The sequence below is a fragment of the Salvelinus namaycush genome, chromosome 5 (genome assembly GCF_016432855.1).
Source record: "Salvelinus namaycush isolate Seneca chromosome 5, SaNama_1.0, whole genome shotgun sequence".
In the NCBI taxonomy this organism is placed as follows: Eukaryota; Metazoa; Chordata; class Actinopteri; order Salmoniformes; family Salmonidae; genus Salvelinus; species Salvelinus namaycush.
Window position 1 is genome coordinate 34,187,364 of NC_052311.1, and position 21,805 is coordinate 34,209,168.

At 45.3% G+C, this 21,805-nt stretch overlaps 1 protein-coding gene, 1 long non-coding RNA gene and 1 other non-coding gene across 4 annotated transcripts in view; all 3 read right to left on the reverse strand.

Moving 5' to 3' along the window:
- LOC120048231 (fibroblast growth factor receptor-like 1) overlaps positions 1-13,799 on the reverse strand; it is a 54,878-nt gene extending 41,079 nt beyond the window's left edge. The window contains exons 1-2 of the mRNA XM_038994027.1: positions 13,485-13,799; positions 13,215-13,315 (exon numbers count right to left, since the gene is read on the reverse strand). Coding sequence (XP_038849955.1) covers positions 13,215-13,287 — 73 coding nt within the window. The 5' untranslated portion in view covers positions 13,288-13,315; positions 13,485-13,799. The remainder of the gene's footprint in view (positions 1-13,214; positions 13,316-13,484) is intronic.
- A 3,892-nt stretch (positions 13,800-17,691) lies between these two features.
- Positions 17,692-21,340, reverse strand: LOC120047509. 2 transcript variants are annotated; one of them, XR_005476894.1, is made up of 10 exons: positions 21,095-21,340; positions 20,432-20,500; positions 20,040-20,073; positions 19,783-19,842; positions 19,530-19,584; positions 19,283-19,331; positions 18,852-18,895; positions 18,612-18,666; positions 18,375-18,412; positions 17,692-17,972 (listed from the first exon to the last, which is right to left on the reverse strand). It is a non-coding gene; the product is annotated as an uncharacterized LOC120047509 (long non-coding RNA). The 2 variants fall into 2 exon arrangements; XR_005476895.1 differs by having other exon boundaries at positions 21,314-21,335.
- LOC120048918 lies at positions 20,159-20,358 on the reverse strand. The gene has a single exon (XR_005477067.1). It is a non-coding gene; the product is annotated as a small nucleolar RNA SNORA74 (small nucleolar RNA).
- Positions 21,341-21,805: the final 465 nt, after the last annotated feature.

A 21,805-nucleotide genomic window follows, 5' to 3' on the forward strand; every position in this document is an offset into this window, starting at 1 on the left:
TTGAACCTTCAGGAGACGCCTCACCGTGTACTCCGGTTGGCCGTCAATGAAACGGGGGAGAGGGGTGGGCGTGGAAACAGGAGAGAAAGGGCTGTGAGACATTGGTTTGATCCTAGACACATGAAAAGTGGGATGTATACGGAGGGTACGGGGCAACAGAAGATGAACAGCAGAGGGGCTAATGATCTTGTAGATGGGGAAAAGGCCGATAAACCCGGGGGAGAGTTTGCGGGACTCGGGTGGACAGCCATATCCTCTGCCCGAGGCGATACCGGGGAGCCGGGGTCCGGTGGCGGTCCGCTTGTCGTTGATACCTGGAGGTGGTCTTGAGAAGAGCCGACCGGACTGTCTTCCAGGTACGACGACAGCAGTGGACAAACATCTGGGCCGAGGGTATGCCGACCTCTTCCTCTTGCTCCGGGAAGAGCGGGGGCTGATAATCTAGGAAACACTCAAAGGGTGAGAGGAAGGGTGTTGCGGGCATATTCGACACTAGTTGCTGGCTCCAGGTGGTGGGGTTGGCGGAGACCAGGTAGCGAAGAGTCGTCTCCAGGTCTTGGTTGGCTCGCTCCGACTGGCCGTTGGAGTGGGGGTGGAACCCAGAGGACAGGCTGGCCGACAACCCAATGAGTGTGCAGAACGCCTTCCATAACAGGGACGACAACTGAGGACCCCGGTCGGAGACCATGTCCACTGGGAGTCCATGGATCTGGAAGACATGCTGCACCATGAGATGGTCCGTCTCTTCGGCAGAGGGTAGCTTGGGGAGAGGAATGAAGTGGGCGGCTTTGGAAAACCGGTCCACTACTGTCAGGATGGCGGTGTTGCCATCAGACGGGGGAAGACCCGTGACAAAGTCCAGGGATATGTGTGACCAGGGATGGTGAGGAACAGGCAGAGGTTGAAGGAGATCAGCCGGAGCTTGCCGGGGAGTCTTGTTCTGCGCACAGATTGTGCATGCTGCGACGAATGCGGAGATGTCAGGAACCATGGTAGGCCACCAAAAGCATTGTCACACAAATGCCAGGGTCCGACAGGAGCCTGGGTGGCAGGCAAGCTTGGAGAAGTGGGCCCACTCCAGGACCGAGGAGCGGACAGCGCCAGGAACAAACATCCGGTTATCTGGGTCCCCCCTTGGGTTTGGCTGGGAACTCTGCACCTCACGAACATGCTTCCCTATTCCCCAGCTGACTGCCGTCAGCAGGCACGAGGTGGGAAGGATGGCCTCGGGTTCCGTGGGTGTAGCCGCGGGGCTATAACGGCGTGACAGCGCATCCGGATTGACATTCTTGGATCCCGGTCGGTATGAGAGGGAGAAGTTGAACCAGGTGAAAAGCAGGGCCCACATAGCTTCACTGGAATTGAGACGCTTGGCGGTGCGGAGATATTCCAGGTTCTTGTGGTCTGTCCACACAATGAACAGATGTTCTGTCCCCTCCAGCCAGTGCCCTCCACTCCTCCAATGCCATCTTCACCGCGAGAAGCTCACGATTCCCCACATCGTAGTTCTTCTCCGTGGCATTGAGGCGATGGGAGAAGAAGGCGCAGGGATGTAACTTGAGGTCCAGGTCAGAACGCTGGGACAGTACAGCCCCCTCTCTGACATCCGAAGCATCGGCCTGTGCAGACAGGGGGGAAGCCAGGGTGCTGTAACCCCGGATAAAGCGGCGATAAAAGTTGACAAATCCCAGGAAATGTTGCAGTTGCATTCTAGACATAGGCTGGGGCCAATCCACCACCGCTCTCACCTTCCCGGGATCAATCTGTACACTCTCTGCAGCAATGATGTAACCTAGGAAGGGGATGGTGGAGTAATGGAATTCATACTTCTCTGCTTGCAAAAAAGCTGGTTCTCCAGGAGGTGTTGGGAGAACCTGTCGGATGTGGAGCACGTGTTCTTGGGCAGAGCGGGAGCAAACAAGGAAGTCGTCAAAGTAGACGAAGATGAACCATTCAACATGTCGCGGAGAACATCATTCAACAGAGCCTAGAATATAGCAGGGGCATTGGTAAGACCAAATGGCATGCCAGATACTCGTAGTGACCGCTGGCCGTGTTGAAGGCAGTCTTCCATTCATCCCCTTCCCGTATCCACACCAGGTGGTAGGCATTCCGTAGGTCCAGCTTAGAGAACACGGTGGCCCCCTGGAGCGGCTCGAAGGCCAAGGAGATGAGTAGTAGCGGGTAGCGGTTCTTCACCGTGATGTCGTTGAGGCCCAGGTAGTCAATGCACAGGCACAGGGGAAGCAGAAGGAGGGATGAACCCTGCAGCTAGGGAGTCCTCAGAGAGTACAGTTCCCGGGGTGGAGTGGTGCCTGAGAGAAGGTTGATCCCGCTATCATAGGATCGGTGCGGCGGAAGCGAAGTGTCCCGGGCCTTACTAAACACCTCCTGGAGGTCCTGGTATTCAGCAGTAATGGCGGAGAAGTCCTGGGCAACTTCCGAGCCCCCAGGAAGACATCCTGGGGCAGGCTATGCTGACTTCAGGCAATGAGCATGGCAGAATGGGCTCCAGCCCATGATGGCACCAGAAGACCAGTCAATAAGGGGATTGTGTCGCTGGAGCCAAGATAATCCCAATACCACGGGAACCTGAGGGGACTTAATAAGCAGGAATTAGATCATCGCACTGTGGTTCCCTGACACACGTAGGTTGATGGGGGTGGTATTGTGGGTGACCCGGCCTATAGAGCGCCTGTCCAGCATTCTAACATCCATGGAAATGGACAGGGGATGAGTGGGGATGTCCAGATCGGATACCAGGGTAGTGTCCATAAAACTCTCATCGGCCCCAGAGTTGATGAGTACCCGGAGAGATTGTGACTGGTTCCCCCACAGCAAGATGGCATGAAAAGGAATGCCAGTAAGGAGAGAGGAAAAGTTATCCGTATGGCCCACCAGAGTACTCGCTCCTACCGGTGAGCCTGGTCTTTTAGTGGACAGGTGGCCACAAAATGAGCAGTAGTCCCGCAATACAGGCAACTCTTCGTGTGAAGCCTGTATAGCCGTTCGGCTGGGGACAGCCTAGCTCTGCCTAGTTGTATCGGTTCGGGAAGAGGTGAATTGGCAGACTTCGGAGACTCTCGGGGGAACTCGGGTAGCCTCGGGTTCTCTCGGCAATGGAGCCGTCGGGGACTTCCAGGATGTCTCGGAGGCGAGGTGGAAGCCTTGGGCAGGCGAGTGAAATTGAACCTCCTCTCCTTCCCTTGCTCCCGTAGTCGCCCATCGATCCGAATGGTCAAGGAGATGAGCGAGTGGAGATCCGTCAGTAGTTCCCGGGCTGCAAGCTCCTCCTTTACTTCCTCCAATACTCCGTGCAGGAACATGTCAAACAGCGCTTCCGGGTTCCAGGCACTGTCAGCTGCCAACGTGCGGAAATCCACACTCAGCCCCTAGTCTGCCACACTGCGGGAGTCTTGCCGAAGCAACTTCCGGGCAGCCTCTCTCCAGGACAATGGAGCATCGAAAACTTTCTTTACCTCCACGATGAACTCCTCCAGACTGAAACATACGGCCAACTGCTGTTCCCATACTGCCGTAGCCCAGGCGAGAGCCCTCCCGGACATCAGCGTGATTAGGTATGCTATCATCTTACAGCGGTCCGAGGGGAAGGAGGAGGGCTGCAGCTCGATGATGAGGGAACACTGAGCGAGAAACGTCCGACAGGTGCCCGACTCTCCATCGAAGCGTTCCGGGGGAGGTAAGCAGGGTTCACGGGAAACCGGGGTGGCGGAGCTGCTAACAGCCGGGTTACTGAGGGGCTGGGAGGTTACCGTCGTGGTAGGCTGACTAACAGGCAACCCGCGGAATTGCTCCAGCAATGTGTCCAACACTTGGTCATGGTGTTCGGCCAAGGTCTGGAACCCTTCCACAAGACCATGAAGCAACTCCTCGTGCCTTCCGTTGGTGGCTCCTTGGGAGGAGATGGTGTTGCGGAGCTGGTCCGAGTCTGGTGGGTCAGTCATGGCCAGTTCGTACTATCACGTTTTTTAGATGCAGACAGTGTCGAAGTAACAAAAGTTTATTACTAGAACAGGGGCAGGCAAAACGACAAGTCAAGGGCAGGCAGAGGTCAGTAATCCAGATCAGAGTCCATAAGGTACAGAACGGCAGGCAGTCTCGGGGTCAGGGCAGGCAGAGGTCAATAATCCAGGGTGGTGTGACAAGGTACAGAACGGCAGGCAGGCTCAGGGTCAGGGCAGGCAGAATGGTCAAAACCGGGAAAACTAGAAAACAGGAACTAGAAACAGACAGGAGCAAGGGGAAACCCGTTGGTAGGCTTGAAAAACAAAACAAACAGGCAACAGACAAACAGAGAACACAGGTATAAATACACTGGGGATAATGGGGGAGATAGGTGACACCTGGAGGGGGGTGGAAACAAGCACAAAGACAGATGAAACAGATCAGGGTGTGACAACAACATTATAATACAGCAAAACAAAGCAATAAATGTAAAGTAAAAGTACACAATAATGATGAATGGCAACAGAAATAATGTCGTTATTAGCATTTATTTTATATTAACAGCTGATTTTTCAGAGGGAATCGAAAAACCAGAAACCCATTTAAGCTAATATGAGGTAAACAGAATTGTTTTTCTCTACCCATGTTCTTAACTGACTTGCCTAGTTAAATAAATAAACAAATACATAAATATATATATATATAACTATTTACATGAAAATACACTTTAAAGTTTACTGAGGAAAGGCCTTCTACTACATTACCTGTAAACAACAGTGAGTTATTACAAAATATACAATTTAGAATCAAACATACATTCATCAGATATAGTAAACTACATACAATTCAGGGATGGCCACAATTGCTTTTGAAGAGCCACAGGGTTCTGCAGGCTTTCTTGTTGAAGCCCAGTTCTACCACACCTGATTTTACTGTTCAAGGTAACGATGAACAGCTGAGGTCTTGATGAACAGCTGAGTAGTAGAATCAGGTTTGGTAGCACTGGGCTTCAACAAAAAAGCCTGCCTAACCCTGTGGCTCAGCTTGTCATTAGCCATTTTGGTAACTCCTGATACAAAAACTCTGTGACAAATGACAAACTGCTGAGAACCACCTGTAAAATACAAAGTCCTTAGACAAGTACAAAACACTTTTAAGAATAAATATTTACAAATCTGACATTGGATAGGTGCTCTAAATCCTTTAGCTACAAATGTCCTTAGAAATGCTCTACACACTTGTTCAAATCCAGTAAAAGAGCACACATTCCCACATTTATAAATGGCAGTATAAATATGAAAGCAGATGGGAGTACTCACAGATTTGGAACAGAACATACATAAGTACTACTGATAGTGTGCGATGTACAGTGCGCATATGAATAAGCGTAAGTCGTTTGTCAGCTCCACGTGGGCCGGTTTAATAAATTTCTTCGCTTCTGAAAAGAAGAAATGTTTACAACCTGTCAACTTATCGTGTACCGTAGGGATGGCGTGCATCTGACGGATGAGGGCAACGACGTCGTCCTTGAAAGTTTGAGAGATGGTCTCTCCAAATTCTCTCCTCTGTAGTAGCAAGACGCGTGCACTAGTACTAATTTCCACTCAATGAACCCAAAGGCGCTTTTAAGAGACAACTAATACATTAAAATAAGCACACGCCGTGCGTGTGCGCATCAGTGTGTGTGTCTGGAAAGAGGTGTCAAAAATGATACATGACAGAGAATGGTCAAAATATCCCCTCCGGTAGACCTTAAAATCTTAGGGCGGTAACTCTAACCATTGCGCCACAAACCCTGTTAAAGATATGGCAACTTGACACTATTTAAATGGACAGTCTGATGATGACAGCACACGTTTGTTCCAAAATGTTTTGTTCATTCACTCAGTACTGATTGAATGTTTATTTCTCTTGCTTGGTAAAAATGTTTTGTCTAAAAACAGTTGCGTTGAAAACAGTTTCATTTCATTACATAGTTACCCAAGTTAGCAAGCATGGTGTTTTCATTTGACTGGCAGAGGTTGCGCAAGCAAGCAATGATCATTATGATCAACACATCTGTTCTGGTGTGTGCATTTATTATAAATTAGCAGCGTGACAGTTTTCACAAAGTTCCCAAATTTTGGTGTATCTGACTGGCTATAAAAGCAGCCGAGGACGTTCGCTAGCTTATTTGTTTGTGCTCTGATTACACACAAGTGTCCAGATCAGCAGTTTACACAGATGACTTCAGCCGTATGAAAAAACCTTCCATAGAAAATGATCCCTACCTACTAGCTAGCTACCTTCCTTTTCCATCTACTAGCTAGCTGTTACTGTTGAGCACTCTAGCAGAGTGTGTGTCTGTCATTCTTTCATTGGCTCCATGTCCATCCATCCACCTCACCCCGCTAGAGCTCATCCAAGCCCCCAGCTGTCTCTCAGACAGACATCATAGAACACCGTCTTGGAATCTTGGAAGAACACTCTCTCCCCTACCTTAGAAAAACATACAGAAACCTGGTCATTCCTCAAATGCAAACCATTTAACATTTCTGGAGGGTGACGTCGAGAGTCTGCCTCTTTTTAGCGCTGGCATGTTGTTGGAGCAAAGGCTATGCCCGCTCCACCTCCACTGGTGCAGAAGCTGGAGAGGGCACAAGGCATGACTGTTGGCCCTGACGCCAGGCCTATGTGGGTAGCTGGGTGTTTGTCGTTGGTGTGGGGGCAATGACTCTGACTCTGACTCTCCTCTCCATACCACTGGCCCTAACACACTCTCACTGGAGCAGATGTAAATGTTAATCTCTTATTTCAGTGTGAATGGAATTCATGTGAGTCACAGGAGGGAGTTTTGGGCACTGGGCGCTCTATGTACACACTCTATCTGAATCATAGAGGCTCAGATTCCCTAGTTGTGTTGTTTCCCATCAGATTTGGGAACACTGCTCTCCTCTGCTGTGAGGGTAAGACAACCCAACCAACAGCCTTGGCCTGTAGTCACCCAGTGGTGGTGGTATGGGACCCCCATGTATCTGTTCACACACAGGTTGGACCACCAGCAGCTCAGACCACACAAACAGAGCCACAGCTCCACAGGGATTCTGGGTAATGTTGTAGAACGCCGGCCCCGTCACAAATAACGAGCACCTGCTTATTAAGCACAACCCTTTGTGTCAACAGTCCACACCGACAGACAGCTATTATCTCACGCATGGTTCCTAATTCTGGTTTGGCTCTCGCTCTACACAGTATGTAATGTTTACATGTTCGGCTGTGGCTCACACTCACAGACCCAGCAAGCTACTGCTGCGGCTGCTGGTCTGTCTGTCACTGCTGAATGTGCGTGCCAGAGCAGAGCAGACTAGGCAAGGAGGGCAGGGCAGCTTGCATAAAAATCCCCCAGACAAGACCGTACAGCACAGGTCCAAGGAGGACCAAGCCAGGTGGTGATACTGATCAGTGGCTCACCCTCACTCTCACCACTGCTTTACCCAAACCTGCTGCTGCTGTCGGCTCAGAGTAGGGCCGGGTGGGCGCTCCATCTCGCTCTTTCATCAGGGTACACTTTAAGCTCTATGTATGGCCCCTTATTGGTAGCAGACTGAAGAGAGGCCCGTCTTCCTTGTTGGAGAGCATGTTTTCTTTGCTGCTTAGTCCCAGAACATTGTGTGACCTATGGCGCTGAACCAGGGCCAGGCAGAAGTGGGCCCTGCCATTGAATGGGTGAGGCAGCAGCAGAGCCGGGGATGAAAGCCATTAAGGAGGCCCTTCCGTTGAGCCACAGGTTCTAAATGCCTGGAATGTCGGTGTTCTGAGAAAACCACAGGATTCTAAAGAGAAGCCGTCCACTGCCCTGAGTCAATGGGACAAATGCACGGAATGGGCATATTCACTGCATTTTGACATTTTAAAATGCCCAGAGTGTAGGGCTATGAGGAGTGGTGATGGTTGGAAGGGTCCTGTAATCCCCCTAGTTAAAGGTTAAAGGCTGTGTAATCCCACCTTTACCCAGGGACAAAGAGACTGCAACAAAGCAAGCTTCCATTAGGAAGAGGGGCCCCACATCAAGAACAAATTGCTCGTGACGAACACTCAGCCTCACTGGTCTTGTATGAGCACACTGCTCCGACAAGCTAAGTCCACGGAACGGAGAGAACAATTCACTCCAAGGTGCCCTCTCCCACCTGTGCAAACAGTGCAGTTCCGGGCTCAAGTAGGTAAAGAGCACACAAACAGGGTCCACGCAAGATGACATCTCGCTGACCTCCAGCGGAGTGGGGCCTTTATCTATACCAGGGTGAGGAATGTTTGAACGCCCGCCGCTATCCTTTGTGTTTTTATGTCTCCACTATAAATACCAACACTTCTCTAATAGCCGTGCTCAAGCAATACGTTTCAACCCAAATGCAGCTCATTAACTGCCTTGTTTACGTAAAGTTCCGTTCCCCTCACGCGAAACACCACAGACTTGTTTTAAGTGCACACGTTTAACAGAGATCACAACTACAAAGAAGACTGGGACCTACTTCAAAACAAACATTTAAAAAATATGGAGTGAGAGATACAAAATGGGGTTTGGCAAGCTGTATTCATGTGGACTTGTAAGAGCCGGATGTTAACACATTGCTTTGTGCACCACACACTCTGAGATCTGCCACAATGAAAATCATGTTCAAATCTAATAACAAAGCTTTATGGAGCCAGAGAACACACACAGTCAGGAGCATCAGCCAAGCTGTCGGTTCCCAGGCCAAAAAATAAGTACATTAAAATACAATCGCAAACGAGGTGGGCTTGTGTTAACTTTGAATGGGAGCATATGTGTTGTAAAATGTAACTGTGTAACACCTGACAAATCCTTTAGCAGTGTCATCATGGTGAACAACATGCTTGTATAGGCCAGGCCCACAGTAATGGTTTGAGTTCCCTCCATCTACAAAATTGCTTGACCCATGAAACATAATTTAAAACATCAGCCACATTAGCATTATATTATATCCTTGCTGGCATCAGTCGTTGTAGGGTTGCAATGCTACCAGTAATTTACCAAAGTTACCGGAATCTTCAGTAATTTTTGTAATTAACAGAAAATCAAATTTTGGAAATGTATACTTTAATAACTTAAAAGAACATTGATTAATATACAGTATTAATTTATTATATATGTGTCCATATTGTCCATGAGTTTCTAGTAGATAGACCATATGGTTCAAATGAAAATAGCCAAATTTATGAAAAAATCATTTAATCAACAATGGCATTATTTTCATTTAACTCTGCAACTTCCAACTATTGGAACTACTTCCAACTGCCACCAGTTTGACGCCAAAACATTCACAACAAATACATATTGAAATAGTCAAATAAATCTTAGTTTGTAAAAAAAAATATGTAGAAAGGATATTTCATGCTGAAACCCTCATATTAAACACCAATGGTATTCACTGTTTATGGTTTATATTTAGGACAGTGTTTTACAGCTTTGTAAGTCTATTTTTTATTTTAAAATCATGTTATTTAATTATTTCATATATGTTATATGTGATAAATCCACAGAGGGACAGAGATTATAACAGACACCTGTGATAATCTGAAGTAACCAAAAGGGCCACTAGATGTCTTGTGATAGATTACATAAAATCTCGTAGTTTACTGGTAAATTTGAACATTTCCATTAATATACTCGCCCTTTGCAACCCTAATCGTTCTTCTGGAACAGTCAAGTCCTCGGTGTGAAGACTGGACGGGCATTTGATACTGTTTAACTGTGTGCACACGTTCAAAGCAGGACCCTGCACAGAATCAGACATCCAGCTGGAAGAGGTACTCGCAAATAGCACTCAGATGGATCAGGAAAGAGATGAACACTGATGATGTTCTGAAGATAAGGGAACTACAGAGGAAAACTGACAGAACACTGTGGACTCATAACAGATATAATTGCAATTGTACTCAACAAGTGGAATTGTGCCAGACTGAGCTGCTGTCCATCAGAGGCTCCAGAGGCCAACCCAGTCTCCAGTTAGTCCCCATTGCTCCAGCAGAGGCTGTGTATAATCAGCAGCCAGGCTTTGTGATAAGCAGGAGGCCTGCAGTGCCACATTATCCACCATTATCTGCCTAATGAGCTGGAGGAGCATGACACCTGGTGAGAGAGGCCCACAGCAGTGATAGAGAGCTCTGCTTAGTACTTCTACAGCCCCAGAAGACTTCATCACTGAGTGTACTAAGTAGTAGACTACTGCTTATTGCAGCATTGACAGGATGGATGACCTGAACTGGAAATAAACAGCCACAAGCCAGGCTTAATTTCCTGGCCTATCAGTTGAATCCAATAATCTCGTATTTATTAAGTTGTTACAAGGTTGTTTAGGGATCTTGAGTGGCCAGAAGGCCTTTCTGTGCTGTGAGGTCTCTGAGAGGAGAGGCCATGACACAAAAACTCCCTCGTCGTGTAGTATGCAGCATGTTACTATGTCTCATTCAACACCAAATAGACTCCTCAAAACCATTTTTCAGATTGAAAGGCTTAAGCGCAAGGCGGATTCTTTGATGTATGTCCAAGAAAGAAAAAAGGAAAAAGAAGAAGCATGTGGCTGTCGCTGAGTCTGAGATAGAAACACTGTTTCTTCAGAGAGTTTTGTACTGCTGAGTGGAAGTACATAAATCAAACGGCTTCCTACTTATTAGCTTTCGGTACGGTCTGCTTGACTTGGTCCTTCAAATCGGCTCAGAGCCAAGCCAGCAATCACCAGGCCCATCTGAGCATGCACGTCCGGCAGACGGCTGGCTGGTCCTGGAGCTGTGATAGCCCGGCAGACCCATGACGCTGGGTGAGAGAATAGGTAAGCACCGGGGGGGGGGGGGGTTGGGCTGAACTGCATTGGGTTGGCAGATAGGCTAGCTAGAGCCTTAGCACCTGTGGGAGGCTCACTCACAGTCAATGTGGGCCACTTCTCTCCAATCTAAATGTCAAAACGAGCCAGTGAGGGACAGGAACTATGTGACGGCATGAGGGAGAGAAAGGAGCCAGAACATTCCGCAAACTGGCTGTGTTCGCACTTTATCTCCGTTGGCGGGTGTGTGGAGCGTATCTATGGTATCCCATCCAGGGATGCGCCTAGCTCCTGCATCACTCTTCATTCATTGAGGGCCAGCCAGCATGAACTTGGTTTTTATCAGCGGCAAATGGCATGCATGGTGCCTGGACTTGCTCTCGCGAGCCCTGCTTCTAGCACTCTTGGGAGTCATAACTTTGAATAGTTGAGTATTCCTACTGTGAAAATGGGAAAACTGAACTTTGGATTAAACCTTCATTATGAAACTGGAATCGCTGTATGATAACAGTTCAAAAAATGACATTCTCTGCTGGGAGAAAAAAAATCTAAATGAAATTAGGATTGTCAACTTTTGATCTGACCCACCGGAATAACAAGAGGTATTTGTGTATCAGGCTAACCCAGAACAATCCCTAAAACTGAGAATAAACCCAATAGGCTGCATCTCTCACCTGGATCACAAGCAACACTTTACAATGCACCCATTCCAGACCCAGACCTCCCGCATGACACCTTTTATCTACATTGCCAGAGAGACACACACTGCATAACGTCCTGGGCTCTGACATGGCATTCCTAGGATAACTCCGACAAGGCAGAAAGGAAAGGAGCAATCCAAGGACAACACAGATTGTGTGTGTGTATTTCCTTCTACCACCCACCCACTCCAGCACACGTACACACACACAGCCACAATATGTGAAAGAAGTGCAGTGAGCAGATACGAGGGTCAACAGAGAAAACAATGGACTGATTACTCAAATAGAGTAACGTCTAGATCTATCTGATTTGCCCAGCAGTCTTGTGGTGGTGGTGGCCTCTCTGAATGTGATCAGGTAGCTTTAGTTACAGCCCACCTGGATGATGATAGACTAAAACCATGAGACACAATAGTTTGAGAATTCTACAGTAGGGGCCAGTATGTCAACTTTTAAAACATATCACAGGTGTCATAGTGAACTGAATAAAATTGTTTTTTTTTAACGGTCAAGAAATCCTTGAACCTGATTTCGAAACATTTGCATCACACTCAAATCCACATAGTCAATTAATTTCCATATTAACATCCAAAGGGAATTCCAGTAGAATATATATATATAATTACAATACAAAATAAAATGTTGTTTCAAATCAAACAAACAATAGCCATTCCCCCTGGACTGGGCTTGATGCATGTTGAATGCAGTTTCTATTTCCTGCCACTATGGGGACATGGGACACACTCTTTTCATGCCACTTCGATTCAAAGTGATTTTCGTAGCAGGTTAGGAGAGCATTTTCGCTAACCCTAACCCATTTGCTCACCTTAACCTCAGTCTCCTAACCTGCTACAAAAAACTCACTTCGGTATCGAAGTGGTGTGAAAAGAGTGTTTCCCATGGGGACATTGCAATGCCAGTGACCCTGAGTCTAGTAGTCAGCAGGGTATAATAGAGGATCACAGAGGCCTGGCAAACAGCTCCTCTCCGCATAAAGCAAGACTTCTTCCCCTGGTTTACGCACACAGCCCAGTAGGTGTCATCAGCCCTGCTTTGATGTACGTTAACTGCTCTTCAACTTGGCAGGAGATACAAACTTATGCACCTCTAAATTCCTGCAACGATTCCAAGAAAAGGCATGCTTGTTTGGTTTCTGACGGCCTCCCTCCGCTGATGCAAACTGGGCTTCTTCAAAAGCCACATTTATGTGCAGCCCCATGGTCTGTGTTTTGTCTGTAAACACGGCACAGGGCCACTCTCTCTGGGTGCGCAGTTAATCATTAAACACATTACCACTGAGAGGATTTTTTGTTTCTGTTGACCTTAGGGCAAATTTGAATGTGGGGTTGGAAGCCAAGTAGAGTTCACAGAATTGTTAAATAAATTCCTGTGAATTAAACATGTGATAGAAGAGGTCACTCTAGGTGGAGTGTAGACTCTGTCTCTCAGTGTTGCAGACACAAACATTCTCAAACAAATTCCCTGACCATAGTCTGTGGAAACAGACTACGGTGCCAAAAATAACGTTTAAAATATGATGTTATCTGTCAAAAATGTGTAGTCACACATGTATTATTCAGATTTTCATATGGATATCCATTTTCATAAGTATTTGTACATCAATGAGGACAGACGAAACATGATAATTCTTTCCACATTTCATTAGGTTATTTGCGGGACTGCTACAATGTAGTATCACTACAGTAAGATAATAAGCAGTTTATCTTACCTCTAGCCTCGCTTGATGTTAGAATCATTAATATCACTGTACACACAGCCAGACATCCATCCTTAGAGAACATTTTCAGCAAACTGCAGTTTGTGTCTGTTCTGAAGAAAATTGACAAAATAGAGAATTCAATGCAAAGGTACCGTATAACATCAAGAGACTTGATTGAGTTGACCCAATGACGTTTAAATTACATAGCCACACTGACATAATTTAATGATCATACACAGGCAATTTGAGTGAAGAGCGCAGATTAGTGGGCATACTCACATGTTGTCCTCTGCCAGGCAGATGCTTTCCACAAAATGTATGTAAACACAATGGTTCACTGTAAAGTCTGACGTATTAATCAAATATATTGTACAATAAAGTATACTGGTATTCAGGTTATCCTCCACGCGGGAAATGTAAATCAAATTTACTTCAATATCATATCAATGACATCGCGGCAAAATACTCTGATAAAACGTTTAACAAAAAAATCAGTTCCCGCAAAAAAAGGTAAATAACAGGTAGGCCTAATGGTCAAGTTTTCGGGTTTACTTCTTTTTCGGGCTTACTTCTCTCACCTCATCCCTGGTGTGCCCTTCTGCATCCTTTTGCCATGAGGAGCAGTATAGAAATTTCCAAGAACAGATGTGGAATTCCATTGGCCAATCGTGGACCGGCTCGAGCTCGAGCTCTGCTCCTCGTGGACAACGTTGCGCTGCAGCAAAGCACGGGCGCCCCCCTCCGGGTCGCGTCGATTCATGTACAGCACACATGACCTCTACAGTCCTGGCCAAAAGTTTTGAGATTGACACAAATATTAATTTTCAAAGTCTGCTGCCTCAGTTTGTATGATGGCAATTTGCATATACTCCAGAATGTTATGAAGAGTGATCAGATGAATTGCAATTAATTGCAAAGTCCCTCTTTGCCATGTAAAGGAACTGAATCCCCCAAAAACATTTCCACTGCATTTCAGCCCTGCCACAAAAGGACCAGCTGACATCATATCAGTGATTCTCTCGTTAATGCAGGTGTGAGTGTTGATGAGGACAAGGCTGGAGATCACTCTGTCATGCTGATTGAGTTCGAATAACAGACTGGAAGCTTCAAAAGGAGGGTGGTGCTTGGAATCATTGTTCTTCCTCTGTCAACCATGGTTACCTGCAAGGAATATTGGCAAGGATATTGCTGCCAGTAAGATTGCACCTAAATCAACCATTTATCGGATCATCAAGAACTTCAAGGAGAGCGGTTCAATTGTTGTGAAGAAGGCTTCTGGGCGCCCAAGAAAGTACAGCAAGCGCCAGGACCATCTCCTAAAGTTGATTCAGCTGCGGGATCGGGGCACTACCAGTACAGAGCTTGCTCAGGAATGGCAGCAGGCAGGTGTGAGTGCATCTGCACGCACAGTGAGGCGAAGACTTTTGGAGGATGGCCTGGTGTCAAGAAGGGCAGCAAAGAAGCCACTTCTCTCTAGGAAAAACATCAGGGACAGACTGATATTCTGCAAAAGGTACGGGGAATGGACTGCTAAGTACTGGGGTAAAGTCAGTTTCTCTGATGAATCCCCTTTCCGTTTGTTTGGGGCATCCGGAAAAAAGCTTGTCCGGAGAAGACAAGGTGAGCGCTACCATCAGTCCTGTGTCATGCCAACAGTAAAGCATCCTGAGACCATTCATGTGTGGGGTTGCTTCTCAGCCAAGGGAGTGGGCTCACTCACAATTTTGCCTAAGAACACAGCCATGAATATAGAATAGTACCAACACATCCTCCGAGAGCAACTTCTCCCAACCATCCAGGAACAGTTTGGTGACGAACAATGCCTTTTCCAGCATGATGGAGCACCTTGCCATAAGGCAAAAGTGATAACTAAGTGGCTCAGGGAACAAAACATCGATATTTTGGGTCCATGGCCAGGAAACTCCCCAGATCTTAATCCCATTGAGAACTTGTGGTCAATCCCCTTTAGGCGGGAGGACAAACAAAAACCCACAAATTCTGACAAACTCCAAGCATTGATTATGCAAGAATGGGCTGCCATCAGTCAGGATGTGGCCCAGAAGTTAATTGACAGCATGCCAGGGCGGATTGCAGAGGTCTTGAAAAAGAAGGGTCAACTTCATATAATTGTCAATAAAAGCCTTTGACACGTATGAAATGCTTGTAATTATACTGCAGTATTCCATAGTAACATCTGACAAAAATATCTAAAGACACTGAGGCAGCAGATTTGTGAAAATTAATACTTGTGTCATTCTCAAAACTTTTGGCCACGACTGTACACACGGTATCAAATCAAAATATATTGGTCGTGTATACATATTTTGCAGGATGTTATCGCAGGTGCAGCGAAATGCTTATGTTTCTAGCTCCAACAGTGCAGTAACACCTAACAATACAAGACAAAACACAAAAATGAAAAGAAAGAATTGAAAAAATATCAGAACAAGCAATGTCAGAGTCCAGAATATAAATATATACAGTATATATGTAAATAATGGTGTGTATAGACAGTATATGAATAGAAAAGGTGTGTACTGCAGTAGTTATATAGGATCAGCCTTGACTAGAATACAGTATATATACTGAACAAAAATATAAATGCAACATGTAAAGTGTTGGTCACATGTTTCATGAGCTGAAATTAAAGATCCCAGAAATGTTCCATTTGCACAAAAATGTGTCTATATCCCTGTTAGTGAGCATTTCTCCTTTGTCAAGATAATCCATCCTCCTGACAGGTGTGACATACCAAGAAGCTGATTAAACAGCATGATCTTCACACATGTGCACCTTGTGCTGGGGACAATAAAAGGTCACTCTAAACTGTGCAGTTTTGTCACACAACACAATGCCACAGATGTCTCAAGTTGAGGGAGCGTGCAATTGGCATGCTGACTGCAGGAATATCCAATAGAGCTGTTGCCAGATAATTTAATGTTAATTTCTCTACCATAAGCCGCCTCAACATTTCAGAGAATTTGCCAGTACCTTCAACCGGCCTCACAACTGCAGACCAAGTGTAACCACGCTGCCCAGGACCTCCACATCTGGCTTCTTCACCTGCGAGATCGTCTGAGGAAGGGGTGTGCTGCTGAGAAGTATTTGTCTCATAAAGCTATTTTCTGGGGAGAAACTCATTCTGACTGGCTGGGTCTGGCTCCCCAGTGGGTGGGCCTGTAACCCAAGTGGATGGGCCTATTCCCTCCCAGGCCCACCCATGGTTGCGCCACTGCCCAGTCTTGTCAAATCCATAGATTAGGGCCTAATGGTTATATTTCAATCGACTGATTTCCTTCTATGAAATGTAACTCGGTAAAATCTTTGAAATTGTTGCATTTATATTTTTGTTCAGTATTCATAGGAAGTGGGTAAACTATGTAAACATAATTAAAGTGACCAGTGTTCAATGACTATGCACAAATATAGGGCAGCAGTTTTTAAAGGTGCAGGGTAGAGTACAGGGTGGCAGCCGGCTAGTAACAATGATTAAGTCCAGGGCAGGCTAGCAGCGGTGACTAACATTCTGATGGCCTGGAGTGCATTTTTTTCCTGTCTCTTGGTTCCAGCTTTGATGCACCTGTACCGTCTCCACCTTTTAGATAGTTGCCGGGGGAACAAGGCACCAGTGATACGTTGGGCTGACCACACCACCCTCTGGAGAGCCCTGCAGTTGGGGACGGTGCAAACGCCGTACTAGGCGGCAACACAGCCAAACAGGATGCTCTCGACGGTGCATCTGTAGAAGCCCCTAAGGGTTTGAGGGGCAGTCTACATTTCTGCCGCCTGAGTTTGGAGACCGTTGTACCTTCACCACACCGTCTGTGTGGATGGACCATTTCAGGTCGTCAGGGATGTGCACACCTAGGATCATGATGCTTTTCACCCTCGATGTAGATGAGGGCGTGCTCTCGCTGCTGTTTCCCAAAGTCGACAATCAGCTCTTTTGTTTAATTGATGTTAAGGTTATTTCCTGGCACCACTCCGCCAGTCCTCAACTCCTACCTGTAAGTAATCTCGTTGGTATTCAGGCCTACCAGTTAAACATCCACAAAGTGGACATTTGAGTTGTACTCAAATATACTTAGAATGAAAGTTCTGTACAATGTGTATAACTTCACTATATATATATATTTTTAAGTCTACATTCTCCCTCCCCCAGATAGGGCAACAATGCAGGCAATTTAGATTGACAAAGCAGGGGGTAAATGTGGGAACTTCAGAACAGTCCATTCAGCTGCAACTAGTCCACGTAGAAAACATGCCTCAGACATGCAGAATAAGCAATCACATCAGCATCACCCATTAAAATTATTATCTGCAAAAGTCAGTTACTCAACATGGTCCTGGTTATATAACAAACTGCCACCAATGTAAGAACTACAGTTCTACACTATAACCAGTCAAATCCCCACAGCCTGTTTGTGAAGAGCTCATTTGGTTACCAGTTAACATTTCAATAGTCTTTCAATAAAAACAAAATAAATTCATGAAGGTCAATTTTATTCTTCACTGATTGACAAGGTTCCAATGTGTATGCAGTCGGGACCATACATTCAATTCATTATGTGGTACATTTGTTCAGAAACCACTGACATTGCAAGACAAGAGGATTATGCAATGACACTCCAGGGTTAGATGTGTCAAAGGGACAAGTGTACACAGCTGGTGGTGGCTGAGCCTGTGGCCTGGAGTTTAGTGAATCATCTGCAGGATGTAACGTTCTGTCCCACACCCAAGTCCAGAAAGAAACAATCCTGTGGCATCCTGTTGACACATCAATATACATTCAACATATTGCAAATGCAAGCATCTCAGCTCTACCAGTCAGATTGTTGTAGATTAACTACTTTAACTTAAGTCCTGTTCTATTCTCCCAGAAAAAAAAAATATATAAACTGCCTGAAGATGTTATAGGTACATTAACATTAACTAAAGTTCAGGCATCAATTATTGTCCAAGCAGCTTCCTGCTTTATGTCTGTCTTTGGAAGACAAATCAGAAGGAATAAGCAATATACACACACGAGAATGTAGACAGTGAGCAATTCAGGAAAGAACTGTGCTCAGGGTTACAAAGATTCTGCACTAAACAATAAGTAGGTGATAATTGGTTAACTTCACAGTACATGTTTGTCATTTAGCTGCACAAAATCTGATCCAGCCTCACCTTCAATGGAGTTGTCGCATTCCATACAATCTGCATGTCTACCAGAAATAAAGGAAGCCAATTAGTCCTAAGTAAACACCATGTAGACAGTAACTGCCATTACGAAATTGTGCTCAGAGTTTAAAAGTCTTCACCAACAGTAAGAAAGCTGGGTTAAAGCTATTAAGCTCTCATCAATGCACAGTACAATATCATGTACTACTTGCGTTCAAAAATTAAATTCAGTTTGTGCATTACCTTGCATCGACTCGATGAAACATCAACCCAGTCCAAGCATCGCCATGTCGTCTACCTTTTCCCAGTGGAGGACAAAGGAGAATGCATATGAGCAACATATACATAACAGGAAGCGAGCCATTCAAAACTGTGCTCAATGTTCTGCAGGCTCTTCACTATACAATAAGTAGGTGATAAAAAAATAAACTCACTGCAAGTACAGGTTTATTTTGTTAAGATACAATTCGAATCCATCCTCACCTATGCATCAAATCCATTGAATGTCAAACAATCAGCATGTATTCCTGAAATGCAAAGACAGGAAGTTAGGAATAATCTTAGTCCATATAGTATACAAATACAGTTTAGAGGCCATAACAGCCATTACAAAATGTGCTCAGAGTTAGAACATAATGTCTTCACCAATAGTAAGAAAGCTGGGTTAAAGCTATAAAGCTCTCATCACTGCACAGTACATTTTCATGATAGCACTAGGGTTTCAAAATCAATGTAGATGTTATAGTACATTACCTTTACATACAATGTATACAGTAACACACATTGTGGCTGTGCAAGTAATCTCAGTTTAAAGTCAACAGTAAAGCTGGATTAAAGCGATAAAGCTCTGTGCACAGCACATGTTTTTGTAGCTATAATAATAATAATTCAGAATCATCTTCAATGGAGTTTACCTGGATATTTTTTTCCTGAAATGCAAGCAGTCCACCATAGTGTTTTTTCCTGAAATACAAATAAATTAAGAAAATGACTAAAGGCCCAACAGCGAGCCATGTAGGACTACAATGTAAATATTAGCAATTTTACATTGTGCTCAGAGTTTAAAAGTCTTCACCAACAGTAAGAAAGCTGGGTTAAAGCTATAAAGCTCTCATCAGTGCACAGTACATGTTTAGGGTGTTTAGTTATAACAATTCTCACCTTCAATACCCTTTCCATTTAACCATCAATCAGTCCCAGCAGTTCCATGCTTAGTCTACATTAGAGGAATAAGAACCCTGGTGAGCAGTACATAAATACAGTGTAGACAATACCAGCCATCAGAAATTGTGCTCAGAGTTAGAACATAATGTCTTCACCAACAGTAAGAAAGCTGGGTTAAAGCTATAAAGCTCTCATCAACGCACAGTACATGTTCATGGCGTTAAAACGATAACTACTGAGCCATCCTCACCTTCAAACGCATTGAATAGAGTTGAATCACCTTCAATGGAGTTGAATGGAACATGCTTTCCTGAAATGTAAAGGAAATGCTGAACATACAATACCTGAAGCCATGTAAAACATTTAGTAAACAGTAACAGGCTTTAAAAATAGTGCTCAGTTTTTTTTAATGAAGTATCTTCACCATACAATAAGAATGATGTGTTAAATAAGCATCATGGCACAGTACATCACATTTGTAAAAACAAAGTTCTTATTTATGCTCACCTTAAGAGTTGATGCGATTCATTCAGTCCACAAGCTTGCATGAAATGCAAAGGAAATGTCATTAAAGTCAGGACTTAAAATAAAGTATATACACTCATGTGGATTGCTTTAATTGTATATTTGTTAGCCCTTCTACTAGGGCTGCCCCCGTGTGTAGGTGCAGACCACTCTCAGAAGGGCACAGTTCTGCTACAGCTCAGCACCAACAGCCACTAAAACAGTATCTGCTGGACCAGGCCACATTAGCAGCGCCTTCCTCTTCCAGCAGTGTAACACTAGTTCAGGCATTGGCTGGCCTGTACAGCTGACTACCGCTGGATTAATAAAACAACCCAATCATGAAAACCTAATTAACTTTACATTTTGAATGTAAGGATGTGGGAGACAACTACCTTGGAAGGGGATCATGTTATTCCCATTTGCAGCCCTCCCATGTCTGAAGAGCTGAATAGTGGCACAACCTGTGAGGGTAAAGACGAGGTATGCATGAGTTGTGACAACGTTATTGCATTAAAACAAATGGTATCCATTTCGGTTTTAAGCACTGGCTAGCCAACTTGGCTACAGTAACTAACTAGGCCCATCTTTTGCACGCCACCACGTGTCATCTAGGCCTTGACTAGGCCTATAACTTTACGGCGTCCCCTCGCCCCGACCCGGGCGCGAACCAGGGACCCTCAGCACACACCAACAGTCACCCACGAAGCGTCGTTACCCATCGCTCCACAAAAGCCGCGGCCCTTGCAGAGCAAGGGGCAACACTACTTCTAGGTTTCAGAGCAAGTGACGTAACTGTTTGAAACGCTAGTAGCGCGTATCCGCTAACTAGCTAGCCATTTCACATCCGTTACACTTGCTAGTCATTTTACAGGCTAGTTAGCCTTGGCAACTTATCGCCAAAACTAGTAAATGGCAGCCAATGCAACACAACTGTTAACTGAACGAGTTAGCAGGACGTAATTTTAAATTATTTATCTAGACATATTTTTGCCAGTGCTAGAGGAAGCATTGGTTCAGCATTTGTGTGTCTATGGTTTAGCTAGGAGCTTCCTTACCACTTAATGTTATAGCCATTTGTCTTGCCTGACGACTAAAACTCAATTCTTCCGATCATCTGTTCACTAGGTAACGTTAAATAGCTACTTCATTGCGGAAAGAAACTAACCGCCGTAGCGTTTGGCCGGAGCAAGGCTAGCCAGCCAACAATATATCGATACTGGCCCCATTCCAAGTTCCATAAACGCAAGCAACTATTCCCATAGACGAAAACAGACCTCCTTTCATCCTCATGTCTGCAAAGAGACCGCTATACGGGCACTTGCTAATTTATAGTCCTCCTCGGCACCATAGAATACAGGTTCCGGAGTGAATTGTGGGATAGGTCTGTACCTCCAAGAAATGTGGGCTATTACTGCGTTCATGTAATAATCGGAACAAGGAAACTCGAAATGTCCAACTTTCTAACTGGTCCACATTTCCGTGGACTATTGGTACGTCCAAGACAACTGGGAATTTAGGAAAATAAGAGATCAAATCATGACGTCAGTGATCTTCAAATCGGAAAGTTGGAGCTCTAAAAAGAGTCGAGTTCCCGAGTTGGAGCTCGTTTTTTCCCGTGTTCCCAGTTGTCTTGAACGCACTGAAGTCAGAGATTTCCGAGTTCAAAACAACTAGGAACTCGAGAAAAAAAGAGCGCGGAATGGGAAAAATCTATTGAACGGACATCCAACCCTGAACGCCCCATAGCATATAGGCCTACCTCCAAT